The sequence below is a fragment of the Rhinoderma darwinii genome, chromosome 2 (genome assembly GCF_050947455.1).
Source record: "Rhinoderma darwinii isolate aRhiDar2 chromosome 2, aRhiDar2.hap1, whole genome shotgun sequence".
Lineage (NCBI taxonomy): Eukaryota > Metazoa > Chordata > Amphibia > Anura > Rhinodermatidae > Rhinoderma > Rhinoderma darwinii.
Genome location: NC_134688.1, coordinates 17,537,839 through 17,554,091, shown reverse-complemented (window position 1 = coordinate 17,554,091; position 16,253 = coordinate 17,537,839). Strand labels below are relative to the sequence as shown.

At 43.2% G+C, this 16,253-nt stretch overlaps 1 protein-coding gene across 2 annotated transcripts in view; it reads right to left on the bottom strand.

Annotated features, from left to right (window-relative positions):
- Positions 1-1,166: 1,166 nt before the first annotated feature.
- Positions 1,167-16,253, bottom strand: part of TMEM126A (transmembrane protein 126A) — a 17,895-nt gene continuing 2,808 nt past the window's right edge. Inside the window, exons 1-5 of one of the 2 annotated variants that reach the window (XM_075851410.1) lie at positions 15,496-15,517; positions 14,173-14,283; positions 10,353-10,546; positions 3,708-3,822; positions 1,167-1,730 (exon numbers count right to left, since the gene is read on the bottom strand). In XM_075851410.1, coding sequence (XP_075707525.1) covers positions 1,532-1,730; positions 3,708-3,822; positions 10,353-10,546; positions 14,173-14,252 — 588 coding nt within the window. In that variant the 5' untranslated portion in view covers positions 14,253-14,283; positions 15,496-15,517 and the 3' untranslated portion in view covers positions 1,167-1,531. Of the gene's footprint in view, positions 1,731-3,707; positions 3,823-10,352; positions 10,547-14,172; positions 14,284-15,495; positions 15,518-16,253 lie in introns of those variants that run through there. The other variant, XM_075851409.1, reaches the window with a different exon arrangement.

Here is a 16,253-nt window from a genome sequence, read left to right as displayed (position 1 = left end):
TATTCATTATCAGGACACTGTAGTAATGTTAGGGCTTGTGTATGAGGCTGCACATAGTGATATATCTATATCGCTAGTGCAGTGTAAATGAATGGAGAGGAGTGCATGATGCTGATTGGTCAGCGTCATGCACTCCTCTGTACAACGCCCACTTGGTCAAAAGTAAAAATACGCCCACTTGGGAATTAAGAAAGCTCATTAGCATAAACCAAAATCGCTCCTAACGTTGTGAAAAAAGATCGTTTTTTTAAAATAAAAAGCATTACTGTCACCTACATTACAGCGCCCATCTCCTTATATAGGAGACAGGACACTTATAATGTGGTGACAGAGCCTCTTTAAGGCTTGTAATTTATAAATGTAAATACATTTGTAATATACTTACATTTTCCAAAGTGGCCCCGTTGCCAGATCCTGCAGTGGGGAACTAAACGGGTGACGTCACTCCCTGCACTGGCTCTGCCGCTTTGTTGATCTTGAATTATTTTCCGGGTATACGACACTTGTGACGTGGTGTGTATCGGCTTGTTCTGTTGTAACACACATGCGCAGCCCCTGCTGTTATCTCGAGAACAGCAGGGACCGCGAGAACAGCAGTGACAGCGCATGCGCGTTACGGGGCCGGAGAGTGACGTCACCCGTCAAGTACTCCGCAGCAGGATCTGGCAACGGGGCCACTTTGGAAAATGTAAGTATATTACAAATGTATTTACATTCATAAATTACCAGCATTAACAGTCGTTTGATCTCGGACAATCCCTTTAAAAGTAAAAAAAAAAAAAAAAAAACTTCCCATTTTCCCCCTAAAGCATTGTAAAAAAAGAAATATAATTGGTATCGCTGCATCAGTAAAAGTCTGAACTATTACAATGTATCATTATCTAACCCGCACGGTGTGCGCCGTCCAAAAAAATAAATATGAAACCGCCAGAATCGCTATTTTTTTTGGTCACTTCATCTCCAACAATAAATGGAGTAAGAAGTGATCAAAATGTACCCAAAAAAAACCCTCGTGCCGCTTAATTGACTGAAAAATAAAAAGGTCATGGCACTTAGAAGTTGGCGACACAAAATACATTTTATTTTGGCACAGTTCGTTTTTTCCTTGTAAAACATAGAAAAAATATATGAATTTGGTATCGCCATAATCGTATGGACTCACAGAATAAAGTTAACATGCCGTTTTAATTGCACGAGGAATTCCGTAAAAACTAAGCGCAAAAAACAATGGAGGAATCGGTTTTTGTTTTGTTCCCCCCCGTTTTCTAGTCCACTATATGCTACAATAAATGGCGCTACGAAAAACTACGACTCGTCCTCATAAGACTATCGACGGAAAGATTAAAAAGTTATGGCTTTTGGAAGGTAGGGAGGAAAAAATGCGGCAGGAAGGGGTTAAACCTTAATTCTGGCAAATTGATTCCACCGTCTTATTTGACCGCAAACTGAAAAGAGATTTTGGAATGAAAAAAAATACAAAGTTGTTTATTTGAAGCCGCAAACTGAAATATTTGTAATTTTTTTGAATCGTTTATTTCTTGGGCTCCTCTTCCTGCGGCGGCGGAGGAGGCATCATCAGCATCTTCTCATATACGGTGTAATATCGAGCGCTGACCGCCATGCACAAAACGGTTTGAAGAAGGAAGAAATACTTCAGCCTCATGGCTGCCGGTCTGTACAGGTTGATGCAGAAGCGGAAAACGGCATTCGGCAATGGCCTCTTGTCATATCTGGGACATGGGAAGAAAAAAAAGCAATTCATTGTCCTGACACGAGTCCTACTAACACGAGGTCTAAGTTCAGTCCATAAAGATCCTGAAGGTGTAAATGGCCGGGCTCTTAATACACATCCAATAATTACAGCATTTTGTTCTATAAGTCTAAAGGTCAGAATTCTGTGCTGATGTCTTATATAATTTTAACGGTCTGAGCTCAGGTATTCTGATAAAAAGCTATAAATCCCATGCATAGATAGGTAAATACTACAATTCTGGCCATCTGCAGCCACCACTACTGCATACACTGAACTCAATGATTCAAAAGTACACAGTAAGCTCCCCCAGGGCTGGCTCTAGGTTTATGTGGGCCCTTGGGCGAGACAGACTTAGTGGGACCCTTTGCGGGGGTAACTCACGGCAGCAGAAAACGTCACTTTGTGCCCCATATAGTAGCTATGGCCTGATTATGCCCCCATAAAGAAGTTAGGCCCTAGTTTTTACCACCATAAATTTAATGTCAGGGGTAACCACCACAGAGCCATAGTCCAGGGCAGAGCGCTACTAGCACTCTGCCTGGGACTTCTGCTCCAGACATCACTATCCATGTATAGATAGTAATGTCTGCCACAGAGCTGAAGTCCAGGGCAGAGCGCTAACGAAGGCTCGGCTCTGGGGAAGCCCCTGACATCACTGTCCATATATGGATAGTGATGTCAGGGGCAATACCAGAGCCGGGGTCCCGAGCCAAGCACTATTAGCACTCTGCCTGGGAGACTGTAGCGTAGTAAAAGGCAGAGCGGGGAGATACCTCCCTGCTATGCCATAGCGGTCAATAGTCTTTGCGTCCTGAGGACGCAGATACTATTGAACGTGGCGTCGCTGCCGCTGTAGCAGCCATACCGCTACAGCGGTAGTTACGCCGCCTCCTAGACGGGCTCCCTCTAGGTTCGAAATCCCGTCGGGGAACACTGGCCAGGGATTCCACAACTGGAGGCGCCACAAGGCGGGTGAGTGTGCCCCCCCCCCCCTGAAGGGTAGTGGGCCCCCCCCTGAAGGGTAGTGGGCCCGGCGCTGAGCTTCCCCCAGTCATCTCTGAAATGAGACAAAATTGTGTTATAATTGCATGAATGAGTAAATAAAACGTCATTAGGCCTTGTTCACACGGTGTAGATAGGCTGCAGATTTTGCTTGCATTTTTTAAGCCAAAACCAGAATTTGCTCAAGCAGAGGTAACACTTTAAGGCCTTCCTTTATATATTGCTTCTGTTTAGGTTCCGTTCCTGGTTTTGGTATAAAAAAATACATGCAAAATCTATCACAGTGTGAACAAGGACTAAGAATTACGATTTCAACGCTAGCTTTTTGTTTGGATTTGGAGCTCTGTATCTGAAAAACGGAGCTTCAATCACTATCAAGATATATTAAAAAAATCAGCACAAAATGTTGGCCCTTAAAAAAAAAAAAAACATCTTTAACTCTCACTGCCAAGGATGTATGTAATAAGGCACGTCTTTAAATGCGTGCCGTGTCTAGAATATAAGGACTTGAGTGCAGATCTATCAATTAGATGATTAAAGGGGTTTTCCAGTCCCTAAAAATTGATGGCCTATCTTCTCCCATTCACTTCAATAGGAGAAGGCTGCAATACTGTGAATCGCGGCTACATCAGACGATTCACAGTGAGCAAGTAGAAATGAAGGGGAAGCAGCTCTCATACGAGCCCCTTCAAAACAGCTGATCGGTGAGGGTCCCAGGAGTCTGACCCCACCAATAAGCTATTGATGGCCTATCTTGAGGATAGGCCATCAGTTTTTAGACCCTTTAAAGACCAGAATCTTAACTTTAAAATGCTCCCAGAATCACACCTCTAGGTGCAATTTTCAGGGAACAGGATCAAAAGTTTTACATGCTGTGTCTGTGTAAGGGAGAGGGAGCTGCAAGTGAGAGTGAGTGAAGAGAATACATATGTTAGCATATAAATATACTTACTTGAGAAAGTATACCGTGCTGACTAATGCAGCCAAAGATGCTGAACCCAGACCTCCCACAACAAGTCCGATACAGGTACCACGCAGTGTGTTACATAGCGAACACTTCATCTTACCTAGGGGGTGGGGGAGTAAACACAACCGTTACAATCAGGAGGGCGGACAGCACCCACTAAATGGCCGCTTGAACTACTAAGACAGTCGCGGTTGTATCCTGCAGGGTCAGAAAAACTTACGTGGTATACCGAGAGCTGCCACGGTTTTAATGTTCAACTTAAATTTACACAGCGAGGTGAATATGCGAAGAGCTTTTTAAAGCATTTTAAAAGAGCTATCCTGTGAAGGCAGCAAGTTATAGAGCAGGAGGAGCGGAGCAGATTGATATATAGTTTTATGCAAAAAGATTCAGGATTACTTGTAATTTATTCATTTAAATCTCTGCTCACTGTGAGCTAAAGAGTCTAATGGGCGGGCTCAACCATTGATTGACAGCCTTCCCTGAGTGAATACACAAATAGGAGTAGGACTGCCTAGTTAGCAGGGATTTAGATCAATAAAATACAGGTTATCCTAAATCTTTTCATACAAAGTTATATATCGATCTGCTCAGCCCCTCCTGCTCTATAGCATGCTGCCTACAGAGTGGACTGCATGTTTGACGTGACGAGTCCCCTTTAAGTGAATCCCTGGAGGTACGCTATAGTGAATTTGATGCGCAGATAAGAATGAAAATAAAACAATAATACAAAACAGAAAAACTGTAAAAACTAATAACCCTCCCCCTTCATCATGTCCAATTTATTCCCCTAATTTGGTCATGTTATATATTAATATAAACGGATTTAAAGTATAGATATTTTATTTACTACTTTTTGTACCATAAAGCCCAATCATTCTGAATAAGAACAAATGTTATGTGTGTGTGTTAAAAGTTGTAAAACCAAAGCCAAATCTGTCACGAGAGGGGAAAAAAAAAAGGGAAAAATCACTAGGGACATAAAAAAAAATAATGTAAAAAATAAAAAAAAAGTTAGGAGGAGTTCAGACATGGCAAATATTTTACGGCGCGGGTGAAGTCCGCAGCAAAAATCTGCGTCAGAAATGCCCTCAACTGATTCCACTTGCGCTCACTGTGATTGTCACGGATTTTCAGTGCGGAATATGAAAATCTGTGTCGTATGAACTCAGCCGTATAGTCTTTAACCAGCATGAGTGGAAAATTTCCCCAAAAAAAATATCAAAAGTGTTGTCATTACAGGGGTTTTGAGTTTTCTCTCTCTTATTTAATAGACAGAAAATCCTACAGTTTTCTAATATACATATATATGAAATTCTGCACACATACCATTATTATACCGGTGTAGCCCCAGTCTCTGCACAGTTGGTATATACCACAGGTTTGTCATGTGTAATGCATCCGTGTGCTAACTAAATAGGACTAAACATGTCGTCAATCATGTGACCACAGCCCTACACTCATCATGTGACCCCGTGTTTTCACTTAGGAACAGGTTACGTGACACCCATGGATAAGGCTAATGGTGCAAATATGATAGTATTATGGTTGTAGCAACAATTTTAGGTGTGTGTGTGTGTGTGTGTGTGTGTGTGTGTGTGTTTACTTTTATAACATGGCTGTCTCTAGGTGATATATAACATGGCTACCAGTCTCTAGGTGATGTACACTACCGTTCAAAAGTTTAGGGTCCCTTAGAAATTTCCTTATTTTTGAAAGAAAAGCACAGTTTTTTTCAATGAAGATAACATGAAATTAATCAGAAATACACTCTATACATTGCTAATGTGCTAAATGACTATTCTAGCTGCAAACGTCTGGTTTTTAATGCAATATCTACATAGGTGTATAGAGGCCCATTTCCAGCAACCATCACTCCAGTGTTCTAATGGTACATTGTGTTTGCTAACTGTGTTAGAAGGCTAATGGATGATTAGAAAACCCTTGTGCAATTATGTTAGCACCGCTGTAAACTGTTTTGCTGTTTAGAGGAGCTATAAAACTGACCTTCCTTTGAGCTAGTTGAGAATCTGGAGCATTACATTTGTGGGTTCGATTAAACTCTCAAAATGGCTAGAAAAAGAGAGCTTTCATGTGAAACTCGACAGTCTATTCTTGTTCTTAGAAATGAAGGCTATTCCATGCGAGAAATTGCCAAGAAACTGAAGATTTCCTACAACGGTGTGTACTACTCCCTTCAGAGGACGGTGCAAACAGGCTCTAACCAGAGTAGAAAGAGAAGTGGGAGGCCCCGCTGCACAACTGAGCAACAAGACAAGTACATTAGAGTCTCTAGTTTGAGAAATAGACGCCTCACAGGTCCTCAACTGGCAGCTTCATTAAATAGTACCCAGAAAACGCCAGTGTCAACGTCTACAGTGAAGAGGCGACTCCGGGATGCTGGCCTTCAGGGCAGAGTGGCAAAGAAAAAGCCATATCTGAGCCTGGCTAATAAAAGGAAAAGATTAATATGGGCAAAAGCACACAGACATTGGACACAGGAAGATTGGAAAAAGTGTTATGGACAGACGAATAGAAGTTTGAGGTGTTTAGATCACACAGAAGAACATTTGTGAGACGCAGAACAACTGAAAAGATGCTGGAAGAGTGCCTGACGCCATCTGTCAAGCATGGTGGAGGTAATGTGATGGTCTGGGGTTGCTTTGGTGCTGGTAAAGTGGGAGATTTGTACAAGGTAAAAGGGATTTTGAATAAGGAAGGCTATCACTCCATTTTGCAACGCCATGCCATACCCTGTGGACAGCGCTTGATTGGAGCCAATTTCATCCTACAACAGGACAATGACCCAAAGCACACAATGATCCAAATTATGCAAGAACTATTTAGGGAAGAAGCCGGCAGCTGGTATTCTATCTGTAATGGAGTGGCCAGCGCAGTCACCAGATCTCAACCCCATAGAGCTCTTGTGGGAGCAGCTTGACCGTATGGTACGCAAGAAGTGCCCATCAAGCCAATCCAACTTGTGGGAGGGGCTTCTGGAAGCATGGGGGGAAATTTCTCCCGATTACCTCAGCAAATTAACAGCTAGAATGCCAAAGGTCTGCAATGCTGGAATTGCTGCAAATGGAGCATTCCAAGACCAAAGCAAAGTTTGAAGGAGAAAATTATTATTTCAAATAAAAATCATTATTTCTAACCTTGTCAATGTCTTGACTATATTTTCTAGTCATTTTGCAACTCATTTGATAAATTTAAGTGTGAGTTTTCATGGAAAACACAAAATTGTCTGGGTGACCCCAAACTTTTGAACGGTAGTGTATAACATGACTGCCAGTCTCTAGGTGATGTATAATATGGCTACCAGTCTCTAGGTGAGGTATAACATGGCTGCCTCTATAGGTGATGTATAACATGGCTGCCAGTCTCTAGGTGAGGTATAACATGGCTGCCAGTCTCTAGGTGAGGTATAACATGGCTGCCAGTCTCTAGGTGAGGTATAACATGGCTGCCTGTCTCTAGGTCATGTATAACACGGCTGCCTGTCTCTAGGTCATGTATAACACGGCTGCCTGTCTGTGGACAGTTAACGGAATACCAGGGGGGGTCACATGACACACACCATATTTAGTCCTATTCAGTTAGCCCACGTATGCATTTGTATGGACTAATCTGTGGGCTATACCATTAGACGGAGGTAGGGTCTTAACTAGAGGGTGCGGGGTCCCATGTCACACTTTTTATTGGGCACCCCCAGAATAGAACCCCCTTGGCATGGACCTCCTAAGTCCGGTATGAAAAAACCCCTGGTTTCTTTACAAGATCTGTGCGGTGGCGCATAGAAGATCCTGACGCCGGACAGCACACAACGTCCTGGCGCTGCCCGGCGTCAGGACCTTCTATGCCTTGTGGCACAGACCTTCTGTGCAGGTGCCTGATGTGGCAGTCTGGGTGGATTTGGGGTGGGCTCCCTGTTGTGCCCCTTCCCATCCTGGTTACGCTACAGGACGGGCTACTGCACTAGTATAAGGAATGTGAGATACATGTACATTAGAAAACTGTAAGATTTCCTTTTCTATAAATAAAAGAAAATAAGAAACCGGACAACCAGTTTAAAGAGTCTCTGTCACCACATTATATGTGGCCTATATTGTACATCATGTGATCGGCGCTGTAATGTAGGTGACAGCAGTGGTGTTTATTTAGAAAAACTATCAATTTTCACCAAGTTATGACCTATTTTAGATTTATGCTAATGACTTTCTTAATGCCCAACTGGGCGTGTTTTTACTTTAGACCAAGTGGGCATTGTACAGAGGAGTGTATGACGCTGACCAATCAGTGACCAATCAGTGTCATACACTTCTCTCCATTAATTTACTCAGCACATAGTGATCTTGCTAGATCATGATGTGCTGTCACTTACACATTAACGTTACTGAAGTGTCTTGACAGTGAATAGACATCACCTCCAGCCAGGACGCGATGTCTATTCACACTCCCGACACTTCGGTAACGTTTGTGTGACTTACAGCACAGCAAGCGTAATCTCGCAAGATCACGCTGTAAATGACAGCACAGTGTGATCTCTATGTGCTGTGTAAGTAAGTCACACACAAACGTTACCGAAGTGTCGGGTTTGTGAATAGACATCGCATCCTGGCTGGAAGAGATGTCTAACTCTCAAGACACTTCAGTAACGTTAATGTGTGAGTAAGTGACAGCACATAATGAACAACACAGGATCACTATGTGCAGAGTAAATCAATGGGGAGAAGTGTATGACTGATTGGTCACTGATTGGTCAGCGTCATACACTTCTCTCCACAACGCCCACTTGGTCAAAAAGTGAAACACGCCCAGTTGTCTATTAAGAAAGTCATTAGCATAAAGCTAAAATAGGTCATAACTTGGTGAAAATGATTGTTTTTCTAAATAAAAACCACTGCTGTAATCTACATTACAATGAGGGAGACTAGACATGGACCGCACATCCACCATATACTATGATCAATTGCGGCTAGGCAAAATTATTAAACATGAACGAGAGGTTCTTTGTAACATTTTGATCAAATTGTATGCAAGCCCACTTGCCACTTCACGGCAACCTCTTAAAAGTGGGTCCCTACTCTATCGGTTGCACCACCGTGTGGCGGTCACCGCCACTGCAGCACCGCTCCTGCAGAGGGAGCAACCCAGAGGCCCAAAAGCACCCATGCCATCAGGCCAAGCCAAACCTTCTCGACTCTGGGCCACGTCCCCCCACAAGTGCAGCACCACAGCAACAGTCACCACCCCACAGCAGCACAAAAAGTGACCAGATGGAATAAGCTCACCTTACCATGCGCCCCCAGTGGACAACTGAGAGTACAAGCAGGAGCAGGAACACTTATGAGGTCATTCCTAAATTAAAATCAGCTGGGCCAAAAGTGTGGAGTGCTGGTACCAAGTAAAACAAAACAAATGAGGAGGATAGGCTCTGTATCATATCAATGAGGGAGACTAGACATGGACCGCACATCCACTATATACTATGATCAATTGCGGCTAGGCAAAATTATTAAACATGAACGAGAGGCACTCCACACTTTTGGCCCAGCTGATTTTAATTTAGGAATGACCTCATAAGTGTTCCTGCTCCTGCTTGTACTCTCAGTTGTCCACTGGGGGTGCATGGTAAGGTGAGCTTATTCCATCTGGTCACATGTTGTGGTGCTGTATGGTGGTGTCTGTTGCTGTGGTGCTGCACTTGTGGGGGGACGTGGCCCAGAGCCAAGGAGGCTTGGCTTGGCCTGATGGCATGGGTGCTTTTGGGCCTCTGGGTTGCTCCCTCTGCAGGAGCGGTGCTGCAGTGGCGGTGACCGGCACGCGGTGGTGCAACCGATAGAGTAGGGACCCACTTTTAAGAGGTCGCCGTGAAGTGGCAAGTGGGCTTGCATACAATTTGATCAAAATGTTACAAAGAACCTCTCGTTCATGTTTAATAATTTTGCCTAGCCGCAATTGATCATAGTATATAGTGGATGTGCGGTCCATGTCTAGTCTCCCTCATTGATTTGATGTAATCTACATTACAGCGCCGATCACATCATGTACAAGATAGGGCACGTATAATGTGGTGACAGAGCCTCAAAATTGTGCATATGTGTATTAAGGGGTTAAAATGTACATGGACACTTGAGCAACTTTGTAAATCCTTTGCTGTACTTGTCTTATACTCATCTTGAGTTACAGGTTTTCTGCTCCATTTATGGCTGAAACTAAATTTCCAATTCTGATGGTTTCCAGTCACCGGTGCATTGTGGGAGCTCTGCGTTTTCAACAATAGCGTAGTCCGCAGCGCTACTTTGGCCATCAAAAACACAAACCCATTGGAAACCTGACGATGTAACAGGAGCCTTACTTACAGCTAAGGTGTTAGATCACATGTCTGACAGCGGGATGGAGCTTAACCAAAGTCTGTTACTAAGGACAACCAGCAGAATTTTTGTAGCAACTATGAATATGACTGGAGAAACGACATGAAATAACCAAATATCAGTAGAAAAACAATAAAGTAAAGTATTTGCAAAGTTACTCAACTTTTTTCTGCCAATTAAATATCCAAATTATGGAACTGTAGTACCTATTATACAGTCATATATATTTATATAGTATCTGAAAATGTTTTACCAGCCATGATGGCATTGGGTATAGCAACCTGATACAGGAAGGTGGTCTGGATCAGTGGGAAGCTGCTTACGATGAGGGAAGATAACAGGACGCCCCGTCTGACCTTCATTGTTTGTCGGAATACCCTGTTACACTGCAGTCCAAGAATCGATGCACTTAATCCAATCAACACGCTTCCATGCTTGAAAAAAGCCCTATGGGACAGGACAGGAAAAGGTAAAATACAGGACTGTGAAGAGCGCCCCTTTAATAGGTAATATAAATATTTAGTGTGTGTGTGTGTGTGTGTGTGTGTGTAGATCTTAAACTAAACCAGTCGTTTTCTCTTTACCCCAAATAGATCCAAAATTCTGTGCCGATTTATTTCAGAATATATCTTTATAGTGGGCGGAGCTTGATTTAGATTTTTCATCCAGCAACCACCACTAGGGGGAATCACAGTGCATTCAGGTTCACGCAGCTCTCATTGAAATCATTACTAAACTGGTCTTCAGTTAGCGACCCCTAATGGCAGCTTACAGAATTTTACCATTCAATCCTAAGGCTGTATGAGGGCTCTGTAGCTAAAAAACCGAGCTCTAACCTTTATAAAGATATAATATTATATTTGCAGGAAGAAAAAAAATGGTGGACCATAAACGGCGCTGCTGGTAATAAAGGAAGAAGCAGTTCTAGTGCTTTGAAATACAAAAAGAAATAATTTATTGTAAAAGACTACGCGTTTCAACGCTGAACCAGCGTCTTCATCAGGCCAAGTGTACAGTGCCATAAAACAGTCATCTTATATAGTCAGTGGGTCTCATCCCTAGTGGGTAAGGATTTTGGTTTCCTCGGGAACCCTTCTGATTACATCCATGAATCTCTTAGGTTGTTAGCAGACCCCTCGTTCTACGAAAAATTGGAAATTAACCCCCTTTATTCATGCACCATTGCATATAAATCCATTATAGAATTGGCCTTTAGTGATAACATCATTACCAAAAAAGAAAGGAATTTTTTGTCAGTTCCCTTTCCGACTATGCCTTTTATGGATCATTTGCCCAAAGTAGACAAATCACTAACCTCACCCCGCGGGCGCCCCATAATTGCAGGCATAGGATCCCTCACTGGTAACCTCTCCCACTTTGTAGATCTACACCTCCAACCGTTTGTCTTAAAACTACCGTCTTATCTAAAGGATTCAACGCAATTAATTGGAGACTTGCGTATACGCAACTCCGTACACAATGTCATCCCTCAGTTTTCTCACAGAAGATGTGTCTGCCTTGTACACCAACATCCCACGTGACAAAGGCTTAGAGACCATTGAATTTTACTTACACTCCAATCGGAACATTCCCGGCAAATAAGCATCCTTTTTAACCAATTGTATTGAATTGATATTACATGATAATATTTTTACTTTTGACAAGAAATTTTACAAACAGATCAGGGGTAGCGCTATGGGGGTCACGATTCACTCCCTCCTATGCCAACATCTATATGGGTGCTTTTGAGGACCTTCATATTTATGGCAATCACCTTTTTAAAAATAATACCTTATTGTACAGACGCTACATTGATGATATTTTTTTTTATTTGAAAAAGGGACATGAGGCCTGCCTCTTCATGGAACTTTTAAAGAGAACATTTCACCTCCCCATACATGTGCAGCATGTAATGGGATGGGCTGCACGAACCCTGGGGCACTTTAAAAAAAATTCTACCCTCCTCCGTTATTTAGAGATCGGTGCCGTTATATTTGGCTCCCATTATTTAAATAAGCCCCTGAACTGTCAATGGGGCGTGTAATGGCAAAATAAAACAGGTGCCCTATTGCTGCTGTTAGGTACGCTTTAGGCCGAGTTCACACTAAGTTTTTTGGCGCTATATTTGACACAGAAACAGAAGGAATTTTGAGGCAGCTTTTTCCACCTGCAAAAAAAACTCTGTAAGACCCTGTTCACACAGAGTTTTTTGGGCGCGGAAACCGCTCCGCAAAACTCATCAAAAAACGGCCGAAAATACCTCCCATTGATTTCAATGGGAGTTGGACGAGTTTTTTGACCGCAAGTAAAAAAACTGCGTCACGGTAAAAAGAAGCAACATGACCCATCTTGAGGCGGTTACCGCCTCCAAAACCCCATTTCAATCAGTCAGAAAGGGTAAAAAAAACACCTTGACGAGTTTTTGTCAAACCACTGTGCAAAAAACGTTTGGAGCAGTTTTTGCAGGAGGAATTTTCAACACCAATCTTCTTTTTCCACCATACTTTAGTTGATTTACTTGCTGCTTTGGGTCATTGTCTTGTTGCATCAACCAATGTCTCTTCAGCTTCAGGACATGGACTGCTGACATTACATTCTCCTGTAACATGTTTTCATTCACCTTTTGAATACATTTTTTCCTCAATGATCGCAAGGCGTCCAGGCCCTAAGGCATCAAAGCAGCCCCAAACCATGATGCTCCATCCACCGTGACGCCCCCTCCACCGTGACGCCCCCTCCACCGTGACGCCCCCTCCACCGTGACGCCCCCTCCACCGTGACGCCCCCTCCACCATGCTTCACGGTTGGGATGAGGTTTTGGTTTGCAATGTTGTGTTTCCTCTATAGCGTTGGGCATTTGTGCTAAAGAGTCCTACTTTGGTGTCATCTGTTCATAGAACATTTTCCCTGAAGTTTAGTGGAACATCCCCGTGGTCTCGGGCAAACTTGAGTTGGACTGTAATATTTTTTTGCACAGCAGCGGCTTCCTTCGTGGTGTCCTTCACCAATCTTGCTCAGTGTTTTTCTTATAGTGGACACATGAACAGAGGTTTTTGCAGTTTGTAGAGTCTTCCGTGGGTCTTGTGCTGTTACCCTTGGTTTCTCACCTCTTTTAGGATTGCTCCTTGTGCTCTTGGAGCGATCTTATCAGGACGCCCAATCCTACGGAGCGTCGCAACAGTCCTGAAATGTTTCCATTTATAGACAATTAGTCTAACCGAGGATTGATGTACACCCAGATCTTTATCAATGCTTCTGTATCCTTTTCCAGCTTCACGCATGTTTGTAAGGCTGGGTTCACACAGTATTTTTTACACGCTGATTCCAACGTTTTTACGGCCTGGAAAATGCCTCTCTCTTTGCTACCATTGCTTTCAATGGGAATCAGCACCGTAGTTGAACAGATTTGTCAGTAACCAGGTTTTGTGTGCCTTTACTTAATGGGCAGAGCACCTGTGAAACCCACACTTCCAATCTCATCTTAATTAATAAACCTTTTGCCAATTAGCTCTTGGAGAAGTCATTAACACCGAGGTTCACTTACTTTTCAATGTGCTTAATAAAAGACATGAACAGTACAACTCGTGTGTTATTAGATTAGTTACATTGTGTTTGTCTATAATTGTGACTTAGATAACAACCAGACCACATTGTATTAGTAATCACTGCAGAAATCCAGGTCATTCCAACTTAAGGTGATATTACACGGCCCGACGTGGGCCGTGTAAACGAGCACCGATCAACAACACAGCTTCTGGATCGGGGCTAGTTTTCTCTTTTCACAAGGAGCTAGTATGGGGATGAGCGCTCGTTCCTCCGATCGCTGGTCCCCATACATTATTATCATGTTGGCAGCGCGTCTCCCTTTGTACACAGACGATGTGCTACCGACAACGATAATATTCTCTGCATTTAAAACGATACAATCAGCCGATGAACAAGCGTTCCCATTCATTGGCAGAAGCAGAGATCTTGAAATGATGAGGTAATACAAAGTATGCTAGAAAGTTATACAATGATTAAAAGGACATATATCTTAAAGGGGGTTTCTGATTTTACTTGTTGATACTCACTGATCAATTGCAGGAAGTTGTTTGAATCTCACTCGTAGGAGCTTCGTCAACTCGCTCTCAGGGCGCTTTACAAGTTCCATTATGGCGAGACGACCCTCATGTGTTGTAACCCTGTAACATAACGTCATAGGTAATGAAATACCAGTGTAAACCAATGGTCTTGAATGGGTGGCTCTCCGGCTGTTATGAAACTACAACTCCCAGCATGCCCTGACAGCCAGAGTCCCTACTATTAGGTGAAACCAATAGAACTTTTTTACATCCTAAATTTACGCCGTCTACCGTGTGGTATAAATAACATAATAACTTTATTCAGTGGGTCGTTACGATTGCAACGATATCAAATTTATATCGTTTTATTACGTTTTATTAATTCTACATAGTAAAAACGGTTTTCTTTTCAAAATTATTTGCTCTTATGTCGCCGTATTTTAGGAGCCATAACTTTTTTATTTTTCTGCCGATGCAGCTGAAGGAAGGTTTTTTTTTGCGCGACGACTTGTAGTTTTTATTAATACCCTTTTGGAGTATATGCGACTTTTTCATCACTTTTTATCTGATTTTTTTTTTAAGGCAGGGTAAACAGAAAACAGCATTTCTGGCATTGTTTTTTATTTTATTGTTACTGCGTTCACAGTGCGGGTTAAATAACAATCGCTTTATAGTTGGTGTCGTTACGGATGCGGCGATTCCAAATACGTGTAACTTTATTTTTTTCCCATAATAAAGCATTTTGTAAGGGGAAAAAGTGGGTTGTTTTTTTTTACTTATTATAAACTTTATTAAACTTTTTTTCTAGTCCCACTAGGGGACTTTACTGTGCGATCATACAGAAGTATTGCAGTGTATTACTGCCTGTCAGTATAAAACGGACAGGCATCTACTAGGCCATGCCTCTGGCATGGCTTAGCAGGCATTAACTAGAGGCAGACCTAGGGGCCTTTGTTAGGACCCCAGCTGCCACAGAAGCCACCGGCACCCTGCGACTTCATCGCAGGGTGACGGTGGGGTGAGAGAGGGAGCCCCCTCCCCTAAAACCATTCCGATGTGAGTGCCGCATCTAAGGGTTAAACGAGCGGGGTCGGTGCTCATATCGATCCCGCCCGCTCGAACAGGTCTGTTCTCAGACCTCTGCTACCTCCAGTAGCTGAGAGCAGGGAGATTTACCTGCTCCCAGCTGTGTTTATTCTGATGCAGCGCCATTAAAAGGCTACTGCATCGGGAATAAAGCCTGTTAGTGGCCGCCGTAAAAACACCTATGGGTGGTCACTAACGGATTAAATGGAGATATCACGATTTGTAACAACTCCTTCAACACATCACCTCAGTGCTCATCTAGGAAGACGGTCCCTGGATCAGATGGTCGATGCAGGGTCTGTTTTCCTGAGTTCACACTGTGCACTGGCGGGTGAAGCTGAGTGACGCTGTTATACAGACAACACAAACAACACCCACAGAGAAAGATTAGCGTTTCCGCCTCTTTGGAGTTCTCCTAGTGTAGAAAAAGGGACTGTTTTAGTGACAGCTCCTCTATACTACACCACACAGGAGAACTGACAGATCCTCTACACTACACCACACCACACAGGAGAGCTGACAGATCCTCTATACTACACCACACAGGAGAGCTGACAGATCCTCTATACTACACCACACAGGAGAACTGACAGATCCTCTACACTACACCACACCAGAGAGCTGACAGATCCTCTATACTACACCACATAGGAGAGCTGACAGATCCTCTATACTACACCACACAGGAGAACTGACAGATCCTCTATACTACACCACACAGGGGAGCTGACAGCTCCTCTATACTACACCACACAGGAGAGCTGACAGATCCTCTATACTACACCACACAGGAGAACTGACAGCTACTCTATACTACACCACACAGGAGAACTGACAGATCCTCTATACTACACCACACAGGGGAGCTGACAGCTCCTCTATACTACACCACACAGGAGAGCTGACAGATCCTCTATACTACACCACACAGGAGAACTGACAGATCCTCTATACTACACCACACAGGGGAGCTGACAGCTACTCTATACTACACCACACAGGGG